At 45.4% G+C, this 25,787-nt stretch overlaps 1 protein-coding gene across 3 annotated transcripts in view; it reads right to left on the bottom strand.

Annotated features, from left to right (window-relative positions):
• PDZD2 (PDZ domain containing 2) overlaps positions 1–25,363 on the bottom strand; it is a 235,428-nt gene extending 210,065 nt beyond the window's left edge. Inside the window, exon 1 of one of the 3 annotated variants that reach the window (XM_069745997.1) lies at positions 24,670–25,363. In XM_069745997.1, the coding sequence (XP_069602098.1) occupies positions 24,670–25,145 (476 nt within the window). In that variant the 5' untranslated portion in view covers positions 25,146–25,363. The remainder of the gene's footprint in view (positions 1–24,669) is intronic. The other 2 variants (XM_069745995.1, XM_069745996.1) reach the window with 2 other exon arrangements.
• Positions 25,364–25,787: the final 424 nt, after the last annotated feature.

The raw sequence follows: 25,787 nt of genomic DNA, 5'->3' as shown, positions 1-25,787 counted from the left end.
GGCACACATAGCAGGACAGGGATGAGGGGACAATGCATACCTGGCTTATACTCGAGTCAATAAGCTTACCCAGTTTTCCGGGCAAAATTAGGTGCCTCGGCTTATACTCGGGTCGGCTTATACTCGAGTATATACGGTAAGTCCTTAACATCTGGTCTTGTCCAACCAAAGTAATCGGTAACATGCAGCCTGCAAGGGAGTAGCGCCCCCATAGCACAAGTCCATACACCCAGCCAGGACCCCCACCTTCATGTATCTTGCCAGGGAGCAAGAGAATACTTTGCCCACAGCTACTGCCCCGAGCTACGTTCCAGAGCAAAACTGATGGAAAAAGACAGGACGCAAGCCATATAATGGCCAGAAATAGTGTTATTCCTCGTGTATGCAGACACGACCGCTTATTCTGAAAATTCACCTGAAACGACAGGTATGCTTTTATTAACCACTATTTAAGAGGTGTTTAATATCTGTTCCTGCTACATGAAAAGCTAAGAGTTTACAGAATGGAGCAGCTCTCGTTTCCCCTCTCCTAGCTAGAAATCCCAGCACTATCTTTAGCTCAATTTTTCATACGCGAAAATCCAACCAATTGTAGTCCGTGTTCTGGATCAGATTTTCATCAGTGACTGTATTTTTACGATCAGCAGTTTTTTTGTAAGCAAAAAAAAACAAAAAAACACAGAAAAACTGCTGGAGATTTGCTATCAGTCAGTGAAAAAAGTACGTTAGAACGTCATCAATGCACTGACTGAGTTTTTCGAGAACCAATAGTCTTCCATGGGTTTGATCCGTGACTCACATCAAAATCAGACAGGTCTTCGTTTTGAGGACACCCGATGAAATACGATAATGGCGACTGACAAAATGTTTTCCTATTTTTACTGAGTAGGAATGGGACCCGACGAGAAAAAACAAAAGGAGACACGAGCAGGGTCAATGTCTTTCTATGTGGCCCCGGGGACTCTGTGACCAAATGACAGCCCCATAACTTCTAGACATGGCTGATGTAACACAGCTATGTTTGTTTGTTTTTTTTGTTTTTTTTTTCTATTTTAGACCAAACTGCGAGAGGTTTTGATTGCACGTTTGGAGATGGACTAAATCAAAGGAATATGAGGACATAAAGTGTAAACTTATACTGGATGTTTGTATGTTTGAGCCAAGATAGAACATCTGTAGCCCCAGACCTTCTGGACTGTCTTCTGCAAACATCGTCCAGATGTGCTTATATAATGGGCAAATTCTGGAACCTGCCCATGTACGAGCACCATGATGTAAAAGGTAAAAACATTTCCAGTATGATCATTGGTATAACCTGACATTATAATAATCTCTTAAAAGGGTTGTTCTATTAAAAAAAAAAAAAAAAAACTTATGCTCAGTTACCCGAGCTTTACTTACCCTTCTTGGGTTCAGTGCTGCATTTCTGCTGCTGACCCAGTTTCTTTGCCTCTTTTGATAGGTTGACCTCTGTTACTGGCTGCAGCGTTTTCGTGACTGCTGCAATCCATCAACAAAGATTAGGTCAGAAGCAGAGACCCTGCGCCAAACCAGTGGAGGGTAAGTAAAGCTCAGATAACATCCTATGGTCAACAGCTTTTTAAAAATTTTTTAAAAAAATAAAAAAAAAAAAAAAAGGTTAACCCCTTTAAATCAGTGTAAAGCAGCTTTACTTATCCTATGGTACTAAAGGGTTCCCATAAACCATATGAAAATATTTAGAATTGAGAGTCCTCAGTGGTTGATACCTTTTAATGGCTAACTGAAAAGATGGTAACAAATTGCAAGCTCTCAAGACTACATACGTAGTCTACATACTTCATCAGGCAAAGACTAAAAGAAATTCTGAAGAATCACATAGTTATGCACAACATAGCACAGAAAAAAAAACCATGGATAAGTCAGGTGACATGAAGCAGAATCACCATGAGTGATAAACAATTATGGTATCTTGTCAGGACTACAAGATACCAGGTACTTTCAGCTGTGACACTTCTAATGTGGTGTACTTAATTATTTGTACTAAATGTCCAACTGGAGACAGGGCAAAAGCTTAGAACAAGAATGAATTCTCACCGACACACAATAAGAAAAAAAAAGAATGGATCTACCTGTGGCAATACACTTTTGTCTCCCAAATCATAACATTATGGACATGAAATTACTTGTGTTAAAAGGTAGCTTCAAATCTCAGAGAGACAGAAGAGTCTGGGAATATAAACTGATGACAAGCTTTGACACTCACACTGCAGGAATGAATGTGTCGTACGGATTTATGTCTTTTTACATCAACTAAAGAACTTGCCCCTCAGACTATGAGGGGTCATCACAACAGAACCAGACCCCAGTCAGAGGACAATAAAACATTCCTTATCTAGGAACTGGTCCAATATTTATGGACATAACTGTTTATTACTCATGGTAATTCTGCTTCATGTCACCTGTCTTATCTATGGTTTTTGGTTTTTGTTTTCTGTGCTATGTTGTGCATAAATATGTGATTCTTCAGAATTTGTTTTAGTCTTTGCCTGATGAAGTGACCTGTGTAGTCTCGAAAGCTTGCAATTTGTTACCATCTTTTCAGTTAGCCATTAAAAGGTATCAACCACTGAGGACTCTCAATTCTAAATATTTTCCTATCTACTGGCTAACACGGTACTAAGATATATATCTTTCCTGTATCATAAACCATATGGACACCAAAAGCCCTGAAAAGCTGAAATTTGTAGTGTTTCGAGCATTAGCCACTGTTTCATATTTAGTTGCTTTCATGCATTTACTTTTGCTTCAGTGGGAGTGTTCTCAACATAATCAGACTCCTACCCCCTCTGGCAGCTGAAAATATAGTGCCTTCTTTCATCCCCTATAGATGTAGTCACCAAAGGTGTTTTCTTAGGCTACGTTCACATTGGCGTTCCGCCAATGTGCGTCGCTGTTGCGCCGGCGACGCAGCGGCGACGCGCCCCTATGTTTAACATAGGGGACGCGTGCGTTTTTAGGGTGGCGTTTTTTGACACTTGCGTCGTTTCCGACGCTAGCGTTGGACGCAAGAAAATGCAACAAGTTGCATTTTCTGTGCGTCCGATTTTGGTCAAAAAACGACGCACGCTTTTTCGTGCGTCGCGCGTTGCGTCGCCGACGCAGGGCGGCGCAACGCTAGTGTGAACGTAGCCTTATTGCGTTGTTGGGTTACAAGTCCGAAATTTCTTGCAAATCGGGATCTGGATGCATACGCCGTCGGGGAACATGAGCTCTGCTGTGCACTTTTCTCAGGAGTGTACGCCTACAGGAGGCAAACGCTCAGAGGCAGAAGGATGTCTTTCCAGCGGAACTCGTTACATGAACCCTGGCAATTCAGACCCCAGTAAATCCAAGAAAACAAAGTGGCTGAGGACCCTTCAGCTATTCTCTTGCATAGTGGCACGTCCCAGTCACCCACCTTTACTGCATTGGAGTTCCCAGCATGGCAGTAAAGTACTCTTCTAAAGGCCCCTTCACATTAAGCGACGCTGCAGCGATACCGACAACGCAGCAGCGTCGCTGTTTGGTCGCTGGAGAGCTGTCACACAGACCGCTCTCCAGCGACCAACGATGCCGGTAACCAGGGTAAACATTGGGTAACTAAGCGCAGGGCCGCGCTTAGTAACCCTATGTTTACCCTGGTTACCATCCTAAAAGTAAAAAAAACAAACACTACATACTTACCTACCGCTGTCTGTCCTCCAGCGCTGTACTTCTCTGCACTCCTCCTGTACTGGCTGTGAGCACAGCGGCCGGAAAGCAGAGCGGTGACATCACCGCTCTGCTTTCCGGCTGACCGACGCTCACAGCCAGTACAGGAGGAGTGCAGAGAAGTACAGCGCCGGGGACAGACAGCGGTAGGTAAGTATGTACTGTTTGTTTTTTTTTACTTTTAGGATGGTAACCAGGGTAAACATCGGGTTACTAAGCGCGGCCCTGCGCTTAGTTACCCGATGTTTACCCTGGTTACCAGTGAAGACATCGCTGGATCGGTGTCACACACGCCGATCCAGCGATGTCCACGGGAGATCCAGCGACGAAATAAAGTTCTGGACTTTCTTCAGCGACCAACGATCTCCCAGCAGGGGCCTGATCGTTGGTCGCTGTCACACATAACGATTTTATTAACGATATCGTTGCTACGTCACAAAAAGCAACGATATCGTTAACAATATCGTTATGTGTGAAGGTACCTTTAGCATCGTTAGGGGTCTCAGCAATCAGACCCCCATGATCAATAAACAGTACATGATTGTCATGATTATTTACATAAAACTCGGGGTAATTTTTCCTGTTACAGGCAGCTGCACTACTTTACCCGCATCCTCCACCAATTGTTTTCAGATACTTGTCCCGATTGTAGGTAATTTACAATGCAGAATCGCGCCATGTTCCTGTAGATGCCGGAACCGATCATGCTGTGATAAGCTGACGGATCTCCCAGGAGTTACTAAAGGAAAAATCTTTACTCATTTTCACTGTGGATTTATTCAGGCGCATGACGATCGTCAGGTTAAATGGGAAAGTGCTTAACTCGATGAATATTTAAAAACCGCTGAGGATGAATAAAGTTTCCTCTTTGGAGATGCACAACGTTCGCTCACATTCTACTTGTGAAGACGTGCGTCATGTATATATTATGTAGGTTATGAGGAGGCTCTAGTTTATGGAACATGTTCTCTATTGAAGTGGGGGGGGGGGGCTAACCATAACATGCCTTTAAATAGCATTTAAAGGGATTGTGTAGTGCCTCTTATTTTTGAGTTTTGCGCATTTTTCACGTATTGATGCTTAAGGGACATTTGCCGGGGAAACTATCTCGCTCCCGACAGGTATTGTGACACATCCTGTTCTAATTAAAGGGGTTGTTCAGACCTTAATCTTTTTAACAAAATCACTCAAAACATTGTGAAATAATAATAGTACTACTCCCTTTACTGCTGATCCCGTCTCTACTCCCATTCTGGCACTTCACATGTCTCCTATTGGTCTTCTTGTCAACTTTCCGAAGAATCACCAGCCACAGTGGTGACCGGGGCTCGAAAGTGAGCAGTGGTGGATCGGTACGGGTTATATGCACGAAAATATACAATATCCCCACTATGATAAAGGAGTGCGTAACTCTGTTCTACCGTGACGCTGCTCATATTGGCATTGTCCATTCATAATGGAAGCCACAAAGATGTGCGGTGTGATGTATACAACTAGGGCTGTGGAGTTGGTAAACCAAACCTCCGACTCCTCAATTTCCATGACACTGACTCATACTCCGTCAAAATGGGCTCCGACTCCACAGCCCTGACAGTGCTCCAACTCAGACTCCTCAATTTTCATGATACTGACTCCACCAAAATAGGCTCAGACTCCACAGCCCTGACAGGGTTCTGACTCCGATTCCTCAATTTCCATGACACCGACTCCACCAAAATAGGCTCCGACTCCACAGCCCTGACTCCTCAATTTCCATGACACAGACTCCACCAAAATGGGCTCCGACTCCGACTACACAGCCCTGACAGAGCTCTGACTCCGACTCCTCAATTTCCATGATACCGATTCCACCAAAATGGGCTCCGAATCCACAGCCCTGACAGGGCTCTGACTCCACAACTCCGACTCCACAGCCCTGACAGGACTCTGACTCCTCAATTTCCATGACACCGACTCCATCAAAATGGGCTCCGACTCCGACTACCCAACCCTGACTCCGACTCCTCAATTTCCATGACACCGACTCCACCAAAATGGGCTCCGACTCCACAGCCCTGACAGGGCTCTGACTCCACAACTCCGACTCCTCAATTTCCATGACACCGACTCCATCAAAATGGGCTCCGACTCCGACTACACAGCCCTGACAGAGCTCTGACTCCAACTCCTTAATTTCCATGACACCGACTCCACCAAAATGGGCTCCGAATCAGACTCCACAGCCCTGTATACCTGAACCAGAACTCAATGGATTCTAATAACTTAGAATGGGGTCTCCAAGGAGGCAGAATATGCCGGAATCTGCAATAAAGATGCACGCTGTTTTCTTCTCTCTTTATGACCAAGTGGCATATAGCCAACATTGCACAGAAGGAGCAGGAAATGGGAGGTCAAGCACTAAAATATCTTCACCCCAGATTTGGATTTTACAACCTTGGTTGTTGTGAATTCTGTGGCTGAATTCACTCCTGTGGTCACAAGTGGTACTGCAGCTTCTGAGCTTCCTCCCTCAGGTGTTCTGGTGAGCTCGTTAACTGCTTCATTACTTAACTCCGCCTGATGCTGCTATCCTTGCTCCTTGTCAATGTTTCAGTGTTGGATCTGAGCTTCTCCTGATTGTTCCTGTGACCTGCTGCTCTGTATAGCTAAGTGCTTTTTGCTTTTTTGTTGCTTTTTTTCTGTCCAGCTTGTCTTTTGTTTTGCTGGAAGCTCTGAGACGCAAAGGGTGTAACGCCGTGCCGTTAGTTTGGCACGGTGGGTTTTTTTTGCCCCCTTTGCGTGGTTTTGCTTTAGGGTTTTTTGTAGACTGCAAAGTTCGCTTTACTGTCCTCGCTCTGTCCTAGAATATCGGGCCCCACTTTGCTGAATCTATTTCATCCCTACGTTTTGTCTTTTCATCTTACTCACAGTCATTATATGTGGGGGGCTGCCTTTTCCTTTGGGGAATTTCTCTGGGGCAAGTCAGGCCTATTTTTCTATCTTCAGGCTAGCTAGTTTCTTAGGCTGTGCCGAGTTGCCTAGGTAGTTGTTAGGCGCAATCCACAGCCGCTTTTAGTTGTGTTTAGGATAGGATCAGGTGTGCAGTCTACAGAGTTTCCACGTCTCAGAGCTCGTTCTTGTATTTTTGGGTATTTGTCAGATCACTGTGTGCGCTCTGATCGCTAAGCACACTGTGTTTCTGGATTGCCTTCATAACACCTGTCATTAGCAAACATAACAGTACAAGGAGCCATACTAATGATTCTCAATAGAGGGAAAGAAAAAGTTCTGACATCATTTTTTTTTTTTTTTCTCAGCTTAGTGTTCACTTTTTTTTTTTCCCCTAGACATTTGGGTGATTCTGGACACAGGTGTGGACATGGATATTCAGGGTCTGTGCTCTTCAATGGATAATCTCGTTATAAATGTACAAAAAATTCAAGATACTATTGATCAGAAATCTATGTTAGAACCAAGAATTCCTATTCCTGATTTGTTTTTTGGAGATAGAACTAAGTTTCTAAGTTTCAAAAATAATTGTAAGCTATTTCTGGCCTTGAAACCTCATTCTTCTGGTAATCCTATTCAACAGGTTTTGATTATTATTTCTTTTTTGCGCGGCGACCCTCAAGACTGGGCATTTTCTCTTGCGCCAGGAGACCCTGCATTGAGTAGTGTCGATGCGTTTTTCCTGGCGCTCGGATTGCTGTACGATGAGCCTAATTCAGTGGATCAGGCTGAGAAAAATTTGCTGGCTTTGTGCCAGGGTCAGGATGATATAGAAGTATATTGTCAGAAATTTAGGAAATGGTCAGTACTCACTCAGTGGAATGAATCTGCGCTGGCAGCTTTGTTCAGAAAGGGTCTCTCTGAGGCTCTTAAGGATGTCATGGTGGGATTTCCTATGCCTGCTGGTTTGAATGAGTCTTTGTCTTTGGCCATTCAGATCGGTCGACGCTTGCGCGAGCGTAAATCTGTGCACCATTTGGCGGTACTGCCTGAGGTTAAACCTGAGCCTATGCAGTGCGATAGGACTATGACTAGAGTTGAACGGCAGGAATACAGACGTCTGAATGGTCTGTGTTTCTACTGTGGTGATTCCACTCATGCTATTTCTGATTGTCCTAAGCGCACTAAGCGGTCCGCTAGGTCTGCCGTCATTGGTACTGTACAGTCCAAATTCCTTCTGTCCATTACCTTGATATGCTCTTTGTCGTCGTTTTCTGTCATGGCGTTTGTGGATTCAGGCGCTGCCCTAAATCTGATGGATTTGGATTATGCTAAACGTTGTGGGTTTTTCTTGGAGCCTTTGCGGTGTCCTATTCCATTGAGAGGAATTGATGCTACACCTTTGGCCAAGAATAAACCTCAATACTGGGCCCAGCTGACCATGTGCATGGCTCCTGCACATCAGGAAGTTATTCGCTTTCTGGTGTTGCATAATCTGCATGATGTGGTCGTGTTGGGGTTGCCATGGCTACAAACCCATAATCCAGTATTGGATTGGAATTCCATGTCGGTATCCAGCTGGGGTTGTCGGGGTACATGGTGATGTTCCATTTTTGTCGATTTCATCATCCACCCCTTCTGAGGTCCCAGAGTTCTTGTCTGATTATCAGGATGTATTTGAAGAGCCCAAGTCCGATGCTCTACCTCCGCATAGGGATTGTGATTGTGCTATCAATTTGATTCCTGGTAGTAAATTCCCTAAAGGTCGATTATTTAATTTATCCGTGCCCGAACACGCCGCTATGCGCAGTTATGTGAAGGAATCCCTGGAGAAGGGACATATTCGCCCATCGTCATCACCACTGGGAGCAGGGTTCTTCTTTGTAGCCAAGAAGGATGGTTCGCTGAGACCGTGTATTGATTACCGCCTTCTTAATAAGATCACTGTTAAATTTCAGTATCCCTTGCCATTGTTATCTGACTTGTTTGCTCGGATTAAGGGGGCTAGTTGGTTCACTAAGATAGATCTTCGTGGTGCGTATAATCTGGTGAGAATCAGGCAAGGAGATGAATGGAAAACTGCATTCAATACGCCCGAGGGTCATTTTGAGTATCTAGTGATGCCGTTCGGACTTGCCAATGCTCCATCTGTGTTTCAGTCTTTTATGCATGACAACTTCCGTGAGTATCTGGATAAATTCCTGATTGTTTACTTGGATGACATTTTGATCTTCTCAGATGATTGGGAGTCTCATGTGAAGCAGGTCAGAATGGTTTTTCAGGTCCTGCGTGCTAACTCTTTGTTTGTGAAGGGATCAAAGTGTCTCTTCGGTGTGCAGAAAGTTTCATTTTTGGGGTTCATCTTTACCCCTTCTACTATCGAGATGGATCCAGTTAAGGTCCAAGCCATCCAGGATTGGATTCAGCCGACATCTCTGAAAAGTCTGCAAAAGTTCCTGGGCTTTGCTAATTTTTATCGTCGCTTCATCTGTAATTTTTCTAGCATTGCCAAACCATTGACCGATTTGACTAAGAAGGGTGCTGATTTGGTTAATTGGTCTTCTGCTGCTGTGGAAGCTTTTCAGGAGTTGAAGCTTCGTTTTTGTTCTGCCCCTGTGTTGTGTCAGCCAGATGTTTCTCTTCCGTTCCAGGTCGAGGTTGATGCTTCTGAGATTGGAGCAGGGGCGGTTTTGTCACAGAGAGGTTCTGATTGCTCAGTGATGAAACCATGTGCTTTCTTTTCCAGGAAGTTTTCGCCCGCTGAGCGTAATTATGATGTGGGCAATCGAGAGTTGCTGGCCATGAAGTGGGCATTCGAGGAGTGGCGTCATTGGCTTGAAGGAGCTAAGCATCGCGTGGTGGTATTGACTGATCATAAGAACTTGACTTATCTCGAGTCTGCCAAGCGCTTGAATCCTAGACAGGCCCGTTGGTCGTTATTTTTTGCCCGCTTCGACTTTGTGATTTCGTACCTTCCGGGCTCTAAAAATGTGAAGGCGGATGCTATGTCTAGGAGTTTTGTGCCCGACTCTCCGGGTTTATCTGAGCCAGCGGGTATCCTCAAGGAAGGAGTCATTGTGTCTGCCATCTCCCCTGATTTGCGGCGGGTGCTGCAAAAATTTCAGGCGAATAAACCTGATCGTTGTCCAGCAGAGAAACTGTTCGTCCCTGATAGGTGGATGTTATGGCTGGCAATCAGGCAACACAGCGTGCAGTAATCAGCGCACATACAGAGATCTGGCAATAACCCAAAACAATAGGACGAGCTCTGAGACGTGGAATCTCTGTAGACTGCAGTACCTGATCTATCCTCACACAACTGGAAGCAGCAGTGGATTGCGCCTATCCACTACCTATGCAACTCGGCACTGCCTGAGGAGCTGACTAGCCTGAAGATAGAAATACAAGCCTGACTTACCTCAGAGAAATACCCCAAAGGAATAGGCAGCCCCCACATATAATGACTGTTAGCAAGATGAAAAGACAAACGTAGGAATGAAATAGATTCAGCAAAGTGAGGCCCGATATTCTAGACAGAGCGAGGATAGCAAAGAGAACTATGCAGTCTTCAAAAAACCCTAAAACGAAAACCACGCAAAGGGGCAAAAAGACCCACCGTGCCGAACTAACAGCACGGCGGTGCACCCCTTTGCTTCTCAGAGCTTCCAGCAAAAGATAATAACAAGCTGGACAGAAAAAACAGAAAACAAACTAGAAGCACTTATCTAGCAGAGCAGCAGGCCCAAGGAAAGATGCAGTAGCTCAGATCCAACACTGGAACATTGACAAGGAGCAAGGAAGACAGACTCAGGTGGAGCTAAATAGCAAGGCAGCCAACGAGCTCACCAAAACACCTGAGGGAGGAAGCCCAGAGACTGCAATACCACTTGTGACCACAGAAGTGAACTCAGCCACAGAATTCACAACAGGTGGACTAATAAACTTATCTCTGAACTTCATTGTTCGGTGTTGGCTGGTCATCCTGGAATCTTTGGTACCAGAGAGTTAGTGGCTAGATCCTTCTGGTGGCCATCTCTGTCACGGGATGTACGTACTTTTGTGCAGTCCTGTGGGATTTGTGCTAGGGCTAAGCCCTGCTGTTCTCGTGCCAGTGGGTTGCTTTTGCCCTTGCCGGTCCCAAAGAGGCCTTGGACACATATTTCGATGGATTTCATTTCTGACCTTCCCGTTTCTCAAAAGATGTCAGTCATTTGGGTGGTCTGTGATCGCTTTTCTAAAATGGTCCATCTGGTGCCCTTGGCTAAATTGCCTTCCTCCTCTGATTTGGTACCTTTGTTCTTTCAGCATGTGGTTCGGTTGCATGGCATTCCTGAGAATATTGTTTCTGACAGAGGTTCCCAGTTTGTTTCAAGGTTTTGGCGAGCCTTTTGTGGTAGGATGGGCATTGACCTATCCTTTTCCTCGGCTTTCCATCCTCAGACTAATGGCCAGACCGAACGAACCAATCAGACCTTGAAAACATATCTGAGATGTTTTGTTTCTGCAGACCAGGATGATTGGGTGTCCTTTTTGCCGTTGGCTGAGTTCGCCCTTAATAATCGGGCCAGCTCGGCTACCTTGGTTTCTCCATTTTTTTGCAATTCTGGGTTCCATCCTCGTTTCTCTTCAGGACAGGTTGAGTCTTCGGACTGTCCTGGTGTGGATTCTGTGGTGGATAGGTTGCAGCAGATCTGGACTCAGGTAGTGGACAATTTGATCTTGTCCCAGGAGAAAGCTCAACTTTTCGCTAATCGCAGACGCCGTGTGGGTCCCCGACTTCGTGTTGGGGATCTGGTTTGGTTATCTTCTTGTCATATTCCTATGAAGGTTTCCTCTCCTAAATTTAAACCTCGTTTTATTGGTCCATATAGGATTTCTGAGGTTCTCAATCCTGTGTCTTTTCGTTTGACCCTCCCAGACTCCTTTTCCATACATAATGTATTCCATAGGTCGTTGTTGCGGAGATACGTGGCACCTATGGTTCCATCTGTTGAGCCTCCTGCCCCGGTTTTGGTGGAGGGGGAATTGGAGTATATTGTGGAGAAGATTTTGGATTCTCGTGTTTCTAGACGGAAACTCCAGTATCTGGTTAAATGGAAGGGTTATGCTCAGGAAGATAATTCCTGGGTTTTTGCCTCTGATGTTCATGCTTCCGATCTTGTTCGTGCCTTTCATGCGGCTCATCCTGGTCGGCCTGGGGGCTCTGGTGAGGGTTCGGTGACCCCTCCTCAAGGGGGGGGTACTGTTGTGAATTCTGTGGCTGAATTCACTCCTGTGGTCACAAGTGGTACTGCAGCTTCTGAGCTTCCTCCCTCAGGTGTTCTGGTGAGCTCGTTAACTGCTTCATTACTTAACTCCGCCTGATGCTGCTATCCTTGCTCCTTGTCAATGTTTCAGTGTTGGATCTGAGCTTCTCCTGATTGTTCCTGTGACCTGCTGCTCTGTATAGCTAAGTGCTTTTTGCTTTTTTGCTTTTTTTCTGTCCAGCTTGTCTTTTGTTTTGCTGGAAGCTCTGAGACGCAGAGGGTGTACCGCCGTGCCGTTAGTTCGGCACGGTGGGTTTTTTTTGCCCCCTTTGCGTGGTTTTGCTTTAGGGTTTTTTGTAGACTGCAAAGTTCGCTTTACTGTCCTCGCTCTGTCCTAGAATATCGGGCCCCACTTTGCTGAATCTATTTCATCCCTACGTTTTGTCTTTTCATCTTACTCACAGTCATTATATGTGGGGGGCTGCCTTTTCCTTTGGGGAATTTCTCTGGGGCAAGTCAGGCCTATTTTTCTATCTTCAGGCTAGCTAGTTTCTTAGGCTGTGCCGAGTTGCCTAGGTAGTTGTTAGGCGCAATCCACAGCCGCTTTTAGTTGTGTTTAGGATAGGATCAGGTGTGCAGTCTACAGAGTTTCCACGTCTCAGAGCTCGTTCTTGTATTTTTGGGTATTTGTCAGATCAATGTGTGCGCTCTGATCGCTAAGCACACTGTGTTTCTGGATTGCCTTCATAACACCTGTCATTAGCAAACATAACACTTGGTTACAGCACGTGTCTCAGTAAATCAGTACGGATCTGACATAAACCTCTTATATAACGGCTTTCCCCCAAGACTGAACTAAAGATCTGGATATTGTGGAATTCAGGACATGACTGAGAAGCATCACAGCCTGGGAGGCGTAACATCTGGAGCGGCCCGAAATGCGTCACCGTTACCATTATCACAATTAGCACTGTTGTAACCCGACAACCTCCTTTAACATAATCAATCACGTCCTTTTAGGGCTGACTCAGACAGCCGTTTGCCGTCTGAGTATTCAGTAAGCTTGGCAGTCCGTTACTACGAGTATTTCAAGAGTTTGCCTTCACATCCTTTTCTCTCCGCTGGCCAGTCATCTCTTCGGCAAACTCCATCTATCTATATTCACTTCCTAGATCAGACCTGCAGTCAACCAATTGACTAAGCAAAATTAACTCTTTGCTAGTACTGGTGCTGTTCACACAACTTTGCTGCAACAATGCCTAATCTTCTTCAAGAAAGTATCCAGTTTGCCTGTTCTTCCCTTCTGCCTGCAGTTAACCCTCTGTCTGCTGATAGTACACAACTCTGCCATTAACCATTTTTCTGCTGTAAGTCCTGGACTGACTATCCATGTTCAGTCCTTGAATACATCCACACTCCTGGATCTGAATCTTCAGTAGTTTCCGATTGTCTGCTTTCCATCCGACATGTCCCACTCTCCTGGTCCTCGGTGATCACATGCCATCCTGCAAATCCTATGGTCCGTGTTGCTCATCCTGATCTATGGCTTACAAAATCCAACTCACCAGGTAACTAGTGATCACAGATATTGCCATTTACAGTGCAAGTCCTCATGCACATGGTTGACCTGCAGAGATATCCAAACTATATGGCACCTATGAAATCTTGTAGGAAAGAGCTGTCAATCAAACCTTGCTTAAAGCTGCACAGAAGACTCTTACCAGTGTCCGGACGCTGGTTTTCCCACAGATGTTACATTATATAAACCACATGTTACTCCCTGTGATATCTCCCATTACAGCCGGGCAGGAGAGCTGACAGTCTCCAGCAGTTCCATATTGCTGCAGTTATGAACCACACCTTTAACAAATTTTCTCAAAGACATCTGGAGAAAAAAAACCTTAATGTTCCAGTGCCCCCCGGCCATCTCAGTTTACTTCCCTGTATTGGTCATGGCGTTTCAATTGAACATCGTTGTCCACAGGAGCATGAGCACTGGAGCAGCGGTGTCCACAGGAGCATGAGCACTGGAGCACCAATATCCACAGAAGCATGAGCACTGGAGCAGCGGTGTCCACAGGAACATGAGCACTGGAGCAGTGGTGTCCACAGGAACATGAGCACTGGAGCAGTGGTGTCCACAGGAGCATGAGCACTGGAGCACCAATATCCACAGAAGCATGAGCACTGGAGCAGCGGTGTCCACAGGAACATGAGCACTGGAGCAGTGGTGTCCACAGGAACATGAGCACTGGAGCAGTGGTGTCCACAGGAACATGAGCACTGGAGCAGTGGTGTCCACAGGAACATGAGCACTGGAGCAGCGGTGTCCACTGGAACATGAGCACAGGAGCAGTGGTGTCCACAGGAGCATGAGCACTGGAGCAGCAATATCCACAGGAGCATGAGCACTGGAGCAGCCGTGTCCACAGGAACATGAGCACTGGAGCAGCCGTGTCAACAGGAGCATGAGCACTGGAGCAGCAATGTCCACAGGAGCATGAGCACTGGAGCAGCAATGTCCACAGGAACATGAGCACTGGAGCAGCAATGTCCACAGGAGCATGAGCACTGGAGCAGCAATGTCCACAGGAACATGAGCACTGGAGGAGCAATATCCACAGGAGCATGAGCACTGGAGCAGCAATATCCACAGGAGCATAAGCACTGGAGCAGCAATATCCACAGGAGCATGAGCACTGGAGCAGCAATGTCCACAGGAACATGAGCACTGGAGCAGCAATATCCACAGGAGCATGAGCACTGGAGCAGCAATGTCCACAGGAACATGAGCACTGGAGCAGCAATGTCCACAGGAGCATGAGCACTGGAGCAGCAATGTCCACAGGAGCATGAGCACTGGAGCAGCGGTGTCCACAGGAGCATGGGCACTGGAGCAGCGGTGTCCACAGGAACATGAGCACTGGAGCAGCGGTGAGCACTGGAGCAGCAGTGTCCACAGGAGCATGAGCACTGGAGCAGCAATATCCACAGGAGCATGAGCACCGGAGCAGCGGTGTCCACAGGAACATGAGCACTGGAGCAGTGGTGTCCACAGGAATATGAGCACTGGAGCAGCGGTGTCCACAGGAGAATGAGCACTGGAGCAGCGGTGTCCACAGGAACATGAGCACTGGAGCAGTGGTGTCCACAGGAGCATGAGCACTGGAGCAGCGGTGTCCACAGGAGCATGAGCACTGGAGCAGCGGTGTCCACAGGAGCATGAGCACTGGAGCAGCGGTGTCCACAGGAGAATGAGCACTGGAGCAGCGGTGTCCACAGGAACATGAGCACTGGAGCAGTGGTGTCCACAGGAGCATGAGCACTGGAGCAGCGGTGTCCACAGGAACATGAGCACTGGAGCAGTGGTGTCCACAGGAGCATGAGCACTGGAGCAGCAATGTCCACAGGAGCATGAGCACTAGAGCAGCAATGTCCACAGGAGCATGAGCACTAGAGCAGCAATGTCCACAGGAGCATGAGCACTGGAGCAGCAATGTCCGCAGGAGCATGAGCACTGGAGCGGCAATGTCCAAAGGAGCATGAGAACTGGAGCAGCAAATCAACAAGAGCGAGATCATTAGAGCAGCTGATCCACAGGAGCTTGAGCAGTTTAGCAAGGCGTCCATAGCAGCATGAACATTGGAGCAGCAGGTTTGCATGATCATTGGAGCGCGATGTCCATATGAGCATGCACTTTCTTGCAGCAGGTCCATAGAAGCATGATCACAGGAGCAGCAGCAGTTATACAAGAGACAATAGCTTATGCATTAGAGCGGCAGGCCCACATGAGCATGAGCATTGCAGCAGCGGGTGCAGAGGTGAATGAGAATTCGAGCAGAGGGTGAATAGGAGCATGAGCATCAGAGCAGCAAGTCCATAGGTAACATAGTAACATATTTAGTAAGGACGAAAAAAGACATTTGTCCATCCAGTTCAGCCTATATTCCATCATAATAAATCCCCAGATCTACGTCCTTCTACAGAACCTAATAATTGTATGATACAATATTGTTCTGCTCCAGAACAATATGCGCTCATATACAGGCCTCTCTTGAACCCCTCGACTGAGTTCGCCATCACCACCTCCTCAGGCAAGCAATTCCAGATTCTCACCGCCCTAACAGTAAAGAATCCTCTTCTATGTTGGTGGAAAAACCTTCTCTCCTCCAGACGCAAAGAATGCCCCCTTGTGCCCGTCACCTTCCTTGGTATAAACAGATCCTCAGCGAGATATTTGTATTGTCCCCTTATAAACTTATACATGGTTATTAGATCGCCCCTCAGTCGTCTTTTTTCTAGACTAAATAATCCTAATTTCGCTAATCTATCTGGGTATTGTAGTTCTCCCATCCCCTTTATTAATTTTGTTGCCCTCCTTTGTACTCTCTCTGGTTCCATTATATCCTTCCTGAGCATCGGTGCCCAAAACTGGACACAGTACTCCATGTGCGGTCTAACTAGGGATTTGTACAGAGGCAGTATAATGCTCTCATCATGTGTATCCAGACCTCTTTTAATGCACCCCATGATCCTGTTTGCCTTGGCAGCTGCTGCCTGGCACTGGCTGCTCCAGGTAAGTTTATCATTAACTAGGATCCCCAAGTCCTTCTCCCTGTCAGATTTACCCAGTGGTTTCCCGTTCAGTGTGTAATGGTGATATTGATTCCTTCTTCCCATGTGTATAACCTTACATTTATCATTGTTAAACCTCATCTGCCACCTTTCAGCCCAAGTTTCCAACTTATCCAGATCCAGGTGTATGAGCATTAGAACAGCGAATCCACAGGAGCATGCTCACTACAGTAGGAGGAGGGAGGATTTATGTAGTGATTAATTGTGCTTTTACCACTTTCCACAGTTAGTCACAATTATTATTTCATTTTTGTTACTTTTAGACAACCTCTTCCCATGAATGAGAAATAAAATACAGTTTCTTTATTCTTCTCACTGCAAAAAAACTAAAAAGTTCCCCAATTCCCCACAGCACCACCACCTTGTAAATGCAAACTTTTGATCCAAGGATTGGCACAGCCGAGTCCAGAAGGGATGTTGTGCTCGTATGAAAAAGATGAGCTGCACGGGAGGCCACGTTTCTTCCTAGTGTCAGCCATGATGCCCCCTCTAGCCACAATAGCGTCGTTGCCAACAGTCCCACCAAATTTGCTCCACTTTTCCCAATAGTTCTGGAATTAGTCCAAGCAAAATTTCAGCAAGTCAAAATTTCAGGAAGGCCCAAAATTGAACGTCCTGGTCCAGTTTTGAGAATTTCCATGGTAGTCCAAAATGTTGGCGAACATGCGATAAATACGCACCTGCTGCATCAACTCCGCTATCCTCCATTGCTCTCTTGCGCCTCTACGTGCGCTCATATACTATCCTCTTCCTAGGTATAGGCGGGGCCCTCGACGAACACTCATATACTATCCTCTGCCTTGGTATAGGCAGAGCCCTCGACGTGCGCTCATATACTATCCTCTGCCTAGGTATAAGGGGGCCCTCGACGTGCGCTCATATACTATCCTCTGCCTAGGTATAGGCAGAGCCCTCGACGTGCGCTCATATACTATCCTCTGCCTAGGTATAGGCAGAGCCCTCGACGTGCGCTCATATACTATCCTCTGCCTAGGTATAGGCAGAGCCCTTGATGCGCTAATATACTATTCTCTGCCTAGGTATAGGCGGTGCCCTCGAAGTGCACTCATATACAGTTATATCTTAAGCTTAATGTTTTATAAAAATTGTTTTTTTTTTTTGCAACAGCTATTTCAGTTTCATATATCTAATAACTGTTGGACACAGTAATGTTTCTGCCTTGAAATGAGGTTTATTGTACTTACAGAAAATGTGCAATCTGCATTCAAACAAAATTTGACAGGTGCATAAGTATGGGCACCCTTATCATTTTCTTGTTTTAAATACTCCTACCTACTTTTTACTGACTTACTATAGAACTTTTTTTGGTTTTCTAACCTCATCGAGCTTTGAACTTCATAGCCAGGTGTATGCAATCATGAGAAAAGCTACTTAAAGTGGCCACTTGCAAGTTGTTCTCCTGTTTGAATCTCCTCTGAAGAGTGGCATCATGGGCTCCTCAAAACAACTGTCTAATGATCTGAAAACAAAGATTATTCAACATTGTTGTTCAGGGGAAGGATACAAAAAGCTGTCTCAGAGATTTAACCTCTTAATTTCCACTGTGAGGAACATAGTAATGAAATGGAAGAACCAGGTACAGCTCTTGTTAAGGCCAGAAGTGGCAGGCCAAGAAAAACATCAGAAAGGCAGAGAAGAAGAATGGTGAGATCAGTCAAGGACAATCCTCAGACCACCTCCAAAGAGCTCCAGCATCAACTTGCTGCAGACGGTGTCACTGTGCATCGGTCAACTATACAACGCACTCTGCACAAGGAGAAGCTGTATGGGAGAGTGATGCAAAAGAAGCCGTTTCTGCAAGCACGCCACAAACAGAGTCGGCAGAGGTATACAAAAGCACATTTGGAGAAGCCAATTTCTTTTTGGAAGAAGGTCCTGTGGACTGATTAAACCAAGATTGAGTTGTTTGGTCATACAAAAAGGCGTTATGCATGGCGGCCAAAAAACACAGCATTCCAAGAAAAACACTTGCTACCCACAGTAAAATTTGGTGGAGGTTCCATCATGCTTTGGGGCTGTGTGACCAATGCCGGCACCGGGAATCTTGTTAAAGTTGAGGGATGCATCGATTCCTCTCAGTATCAGCAGATTCTTGACAATAATGTTCATGAATCAGTGACAAAGTTGAAGTTACGCAAGGGATGGATCTTTTGCCTAGGTATAGGCGGGGCCCTCGACGCACGCTCATATACTATCCTCTGCCTAGGTATAGGCGGGGCCCTCGACACGCGCTCATATACTATCCTCTGCCTAGGTATAGGCGCGGCCCTCGACGCACGCTCATATACTATCCTCTGCCTAGGTATAGGCGGGGCCCTCGACGCACGCTCATATACTGTCCTCTGCCTAGGTATAGGCGGGGCCCTCGACGCACGCTCATATACTATCCTCTGCCTAGGTATAGGCGGGGCCCTCGACGCGGGTCCGCTCTTCTCTGCATATTTAACCGCATTTTTCATTTCTTATTTTCTGGCGTGGAAATTTTCTATTGCCTTATATCACATGCATGTTAACCACATGAAGAACTATGGAAATGTAATTCTCTATAACCGGAAAATAAACTTCCCTTATATTCAACCGGCCTGGGAACAATTAACATCCGAAATCTCAGTTCTTTGTCAGGGTTCACATATTATCCACTTACCCGAGGAAGTGCGGCCAGGCTAAATAACATTATTATTAGGAATGAATCAGCTCAGCTATTCTCATATTTGGGGAAACTGCCGGGGATAACAATAGCAGGACAGGAAGCAGAATTACAGCTACCATGCAATAATGGCAGCGGTGCGACTCAAGCTCCCAAATAACGAGTCGCCTGAAAAATTACATCATGGAGGTTTTAGTGTCTGAATCTTGCAAAAATGGATTTTTGGAGGAAAAGTGGAAAAAATCAGGTCAGGATGACACCAAGCGCATAGACTCATACACTGGAATATACTGCCCTCTAGCGGACATTAATAATAATGCATTTATCCAGGTAAAATTCACGGGGCACAAAGTGATCCCCAATAATGCCGATTAAAAAGCTGAAATGCTTTGACACCACTAGCATCCCCTCCTTAAACCAAATTTTAAGTGTACCTATGCTTTTGGTCATGTTTGTACATGAGAAATATCACAGTTCTGCATTTTTCACCATTTTCTCTTCTGCAGGCCGTTTGTAATTTTTCCAATTTTCAGTTGTCCCTGAGCTGGTGGGTGCAGGGACCAGCTGCTATGATATCTCCCATACATCAGAATGGAGGGATTCTTTCCTGTATCTGGGTAGCACATGCTCAGAACCAGCAGCAACATGGATGATGAAGTACTGAAGTACTGAGCAATGTAGATGTGAATCCAGCACTCAAGTGAGAAAAACAGTTACTAGAAGCAGCGGCTTTCAATAAATAGTACAGCAGTACTGAGCAGGGGTAGCTGTGAATTCAACTCTTGGGTGAGATAAAACACTTCCTAGAAAGCAGCGATACATTCTCTGCTCCTCTCTCGTCCATAGATTTTAATAGGCAGCTGAAATTTTGTTTACAAGGGAACCTGTCAAAAACATTAAAGAGAACCTCTATAAGCATGTCTTTACTATGTAATCTGAGAGCAGCGTGATGTATGGGGCAGAGACCTTGATTCCAGTAATGTATCACTTGCAGGGTTGCTTGCTGTCATTTTGATACAATCCTTGTTTTCTCTGCTGTAGATCTAACACTGCTCAGAATGCAGAGCGCTATATAACCCCGCCAACATCACTGACTGGCTGCTTTCTGTGTACACTGTGCATAGGCAGAAAGTTTCCAATCAGTGATGGAAGTGGGGTTACAAAGAGCAGTTGACCAGGAGGCAGAGACATCTAGTGCTGTAGTGATAATATCCTGCTGATAAAACACTGCCGACGTGAATGAGTCTTCCAGTCTTCAAAAGAACTACAAGTGGACTCTCTGGACCCAGATACCAGTTATGAATTTAGTTTTTTTTTTTCGTGACAGGCATAGGTCTTGTAGTCAGAGCTGTGGGGTCGGAGTCATGGAGTCGGAGTGTTGCTATGGAAGACATATTTTCAACATCGTGACGAAGTGGCGGAAACAATTTGCATCTCCGCATCAGTCCCGAATTAATATTGGCCAGATGGACAAAGTAGGGTATGCCATGTCTCCTATCTATAGAAAGATGAAATCATGATTGATATTAATGCAGTTTTTCCTATCTCCTGCCTGGGACCACCGGGGGAGCATATTAATGCCATTTTCCCCCTATCTCCTGCCTGGGACCACCAGGGGTGCAGATATCCTTAAGATCAGGGATCTCGTAAATTTTTAGCACCTGAGACGCATTCCATATAAGCCCCGATATGTGGTCTCCAAAGGGAGTGGCTGGTACCAGACAAAAGCAGATTCTGAATTATTGTCATTGTGCAGCTCGCCATACAGCTGTAGAATATACTGTACTCTATGAGGACAGGCGCCAGTTCCATGGCATTAGGTCTAGTCATTTTCTTTTGTTATCCTTTTTATTTTATGTGATTGTACATCCTGTATTGTTTTGTCCCCTTATGTAGCATCTTTTGTATATTTGTATAAACACTGTCTACTTGTTGGATTAAATATATAAAATTGACTAGCTTTGATCCTCTTGTTCTATAAACCGCACCCCTGAAGCCTCGTGAGGCTCAACATTACCAGTAAAGGGCGTCCAGTCAGTTAGTTCCATTTGTTATTGTGGAGTTTGGCAGTGACCGTACAGGGGTATATATGTACGGTCCATGAGCTGGAATCGGAGGTGTATATAACATACGCTCACTGTGAATTCCCCAATATCTGGCCTAGTAGTGAAAATGTGAAAGTTTGCAATGGTATCTGGTGGCTACGGACTACCAACCATGTTCCTGCATATCTTTTTACTCAAGCTCTTTGCTGTAGAAGCTGTGATTGCATGGTTATTACCCCTTCAGCAGGGCAGGGTCTTGATCCCGACACATTATAAGGCTCAGATGTTCTTTATTTCAGCATGGAACTTATAGAATAAATGCAATATAAGTTTCACCACCAGGTGGCAGCGTAAGATCGCTCATTTCAACACTGAGCGCCATCACTGAGGCGGTTTAGTTACAAAAATAAACATTTAACCTATTGATATCAATGGGAATAATGCAATATTTAAATTTCCCTATGATGGCGCTGCAGAGTAATTAAACACTTCATTAGAGCCAGGATTTCCCAGAGATCACAGCTAATCGCAGGGGATTTTGCCATTATGCCATTGTGGACAGCATGAATTAGGAGCAGGACCCCTGTGTAATGAATAATTAAGACTTTTACCTGTGGTTGAATTCTTGTTAATTAGAAATTTGTAGGTTAATCTTTCGTTTTTGCTTCTAAGGCTGTCATCGGGGTGTACTCATTTTTGCAGCATGATCTTGAATCAATTTGATAGGAAAAAATGCTTTTTTTGGGTGTGCAAAATGAAAATACACAAATCTTATGTGCAATCGTTGGCGGCTACTACTCCGGTAGCGGTCTCACATGGGAAATAATAGGTTTTCTGACAAATCTGTTGGGGTGTACTCATTTATGCTGCTATGTCACAGGTTGGGAAGGGGTTAATATTCATTTTTTGAGCTCGGGGAATGGAAACAGGCTGATAATGCTGATGTTGTGTGGAAGTCAGAGATAAAGGTGTTTATAAAACTGAGGGAGACACCAGACAAAATAATAATAATGTGAACCTGCAAAACAATAATAATGTGAACCTGCCAATTCCCATCGTTGTTATCTGTTATGTTCCCACTAAAAAGGCTACTGAAAATCAACACTATATATGCAGCCAAGCAGCACGGTTTTGGATTTTCTCACAAAAAGTGGTTGAAATTTACAGAAAATTCGCAAACCATCCCCATGTAATAAAGGGTAATGGGATTTCTGCAACCTCGCTCACCCGCTCAGGAAAAAATTCCACGTGGATTTTTAACTGCGCCGTGGAACAAAAAAAAAAAGCTGCAGCAAAAAATAAGCAACAGAATGAACCCAGTAATAAAGGGTTAACCCCACCTCCAAAAAAATAAATCCAGATTTCCCTACTCACTGATGATCTGTTGGGGGTCCAACGGCAAAGGACCCCCCAGCGATCCAGAGATTGAGAGCTCTGTAGACCCATCTTGAATTAATCTCCCACACTATAGAAAATGAATGGAGCGGGTGATGAGCGTGCGTACCTCCCCCTACATGCAGGACAGGCCCGCTATCAGGATAGCGGAGGGTCCCTGGGGTTGGACCCCCTGAGATCAGCAAGTTATCCCTGATCTGATGGATAGGAGACAACTTGCTGATTTATTGGGAATATCCCTTTAAGGAAAATTGCCAGTGGAACATTAACTCCTTCAAATCATGTTTGTGATGCCAAAACTGAGCCTTACTCACCGTCCCCAGGTCTAGCACTGAGTCACCCCCGTTGCTTCCAGTGTCTGTTACTGTAAGCAGCGCTGCAGCCAATCACTGAACTCAGCAGCTGTCAACTCAGGCAGAGCTGCCGCCATGACGTTCCGAATTGGACCTGGGGAGGGGGGAGTAAAGAACATTTTTGTTGTTGCTTTAAGAAGCTTTTTAAGAATGAAAGGGCTTTTCCTGACATTTAACCTCTTCCTGACATCTGCCGAATGTGGCATGTGCATGTAAGGCGCGGGCTTATGAGCTGAACCCGCTCCATACAGGGAAAGTGCCAGCAGCCTCAGCGATTGCTGCCATCAAAAGAAAGGGGTTAAAGCCACGACCTTAGGCCCAGAGAGCCTGAGAATGGGGCTCGGAAGTGCCCGGTTGGACTAAACCAATGGCTCCATTCATTCTCTACCGGTCGAACACCTTACCGCCAAACCGTTTGGGCATTTCAGAGCCCCGTTCTCAGGAATGGAGGGGTCCCGGGGGTCTTACCCCCACCAATCTGTGCAGAGGTGATCAGTTCCCATGTCAGGGTTAACTCTAATATACAGCTGTCAGACATGGGAGCACAATAAAGCAGGTTTGTGCCATTTCTCTATTTTTCCTGGATGAAAACTGGACAAAATTTGGCCCAAAAAAACGTTCCCTAGACCGTGCTGGTTTGTGGCACCACTTTCCATACATTTACCCACACAGTCACTGTAAGAAAGGCCGCCAGTTCGGTTTTTATGACCATGACATAACGCTCCCGTAAGTGCCAGTAATTCATACATTTCCCAGTAAAGCCTCGGCGATACGTGGAGGAATAGACCTTCTCTGGTTATAAACCCCGAAAAACAGAATTCTGTGGCACCTGCCCAATAATATAACGAGGGAAAAGCCAATGCTTTCCAGGGTGGTCGACGGCTCTCTGGGGTCCGCACAGAGCCAAAAAGCCAGCGACTTCATTTATGCATTTAACACCTACTAGTCCGGTCAAATTATTTAGAAAGACTGCTCGAAGGGAATCTATTAGATACCTGAACGTTTTATGTGTTTCTGGCACCCCTTCGTGCACCATATCTGTTTTATGATTATTATGGGAATATACCGTAATGGGATGTTCCCTTCTGGGACATTTATGGAGACTAGCTGCGATGATGTCTCCCATACACAGCACACACAAACATGAGGAATTCCTGCTCCCTTGTCTCTATGTAGAACATCTTCAAAAGCAACAGGACATTCTACAGCAGTACTGAGCAGTGTAGCTGTGAGTCCAGCACTAGTTGGGATAAAACATTTACTGGAAAGCAACAGCATTGTTTCTCCGTTTTCAGCTGCTTCTTCCACCTTGCCTCTCTATAGACTTCTAAGGGCAGCTGTGACTTGATTCCTGGCAGTTCTTCTTGTTTCTCAGGATGGATTTTAACCATTTTTTTCAGAGTGAATGATAAGTTTGAGGAAGCAGGGAGGAAAAAAAAGTGGATCATATATGGAAGAGAAGCCCTTTTCTTAACATTGGCTTGAATTACGAATTAATTCCAAGATTGAAAAATATTGAAAAACGACAATAACACTGAAGATCTCTTCCTACAACTGGAGGAAACAGACCAAACTTTCTATCCGAATTACAATAATCTGGCATCTATAGATTCAACATCCTTTCAGACAAAAAAATATTCTAAAAAAACGCATGGCAATAACTTTACCTGGCACCACCGACGTCGACGCCAACCATTAGTTGACCATTCAAAGACAAGACCTCGTCCCGGAGCTTTATCCTCCCGCTCTTCGCGGCCGCACTTTGCTTTTTTAAATCCGTAATCCATATACATCCAACGTCGAGCACCGGGCCGTTTTGCACTTTTCTTTTTTTACTTCCTCGCCTTTTTTCCCCACAGTGTCCAAATATAGGAATGTTTCCAAAATTCAGACCAAGGACCAGGTCATCTTCTCCATCCCTGGTGAGGTAAGCAGTGCAGATCTCCGTGTCTAAGGTGCTCAGGTAACTGCCAGAGGTGGCGTCATCCAAGTTGAAGTTTAGTTGTATGTATTCCTTGAGTTTCTGGATGGCGGCCATGTACACGCCGTTCTCTGGTCCATCGTTTCTCATCTGGAGATTGTCCTGGAGCCATTGGTGTAGAAGAGTCAGATGAAACACGGCATTCTCTTGAGTGATCGGCATTGTGAGAAGCCAATGATCTCCGCATCATTGGAAATAGACGAGCGTCATCGGCACCGGCTTCTTCACCGGTGTAGACGTGTAGGATTCGAGAGGAACCATTCTTGGGAAACATCACATTCTGATGCTTGGCAAAACTCAAGGAAGCCGAGGAAAATTAAGAAAATCCAAAGAATCCATCAAGTCATAGGACAGAATATCCAAAGAGACAATGCTCCAAAGTCAGGATCTAAGAGAACGAAACCTCCCGGATGCCCTACACAATGTTCCACCTACAAAATAGAACAGAGGAAGTTAGAAATGTCATCATTCACATTTTATAGAAGAATACTACGGTTAACCAAAATGTCTCATTTCCTTAGTTGATGTTTTGCACAGAGTTGCTGGGATACATTTGGTCTGAAACCACACGAGATGGATGTCGAGGAGCAAATTATGGCCATAGGAGCTGCCACGTGTGGAGGAGGACGAAGGCTACTCCATAAGGGAGGTGCCACACAAATAAACAGTATTATGTGCAGGCTGGCTTATATTAATGCCCTGGACAAGGGGAAAGTTTTTTGTTTTGTTTTTTTTCACGACAATTCCACTGGTTTTGCTACTGGAAATAGGGTAAAATGATGCCTGCTGGAGTCACAAAGGACG

The sequence above is a fragment of the Ranitomeya imitator genome, chromosome 1 (genome assembly GCF_032444005.1).
Source record: "Ranitomeya imitator isolate aRanImi1 chromosome 1, aRanImi1.pri, whole genome shotgun sequence".
NCBI lineage: Eukaryota > Metazoa > Chordata > Amphibia > Anura > Dendrobatidae > Ranitomeya > Ranitomeya imitator.
The sequence above is the reverse complement of the archived record's forward strand: the minus strand, read 5'-3'. Positions and strand labels throughout refer to the sequence as shown.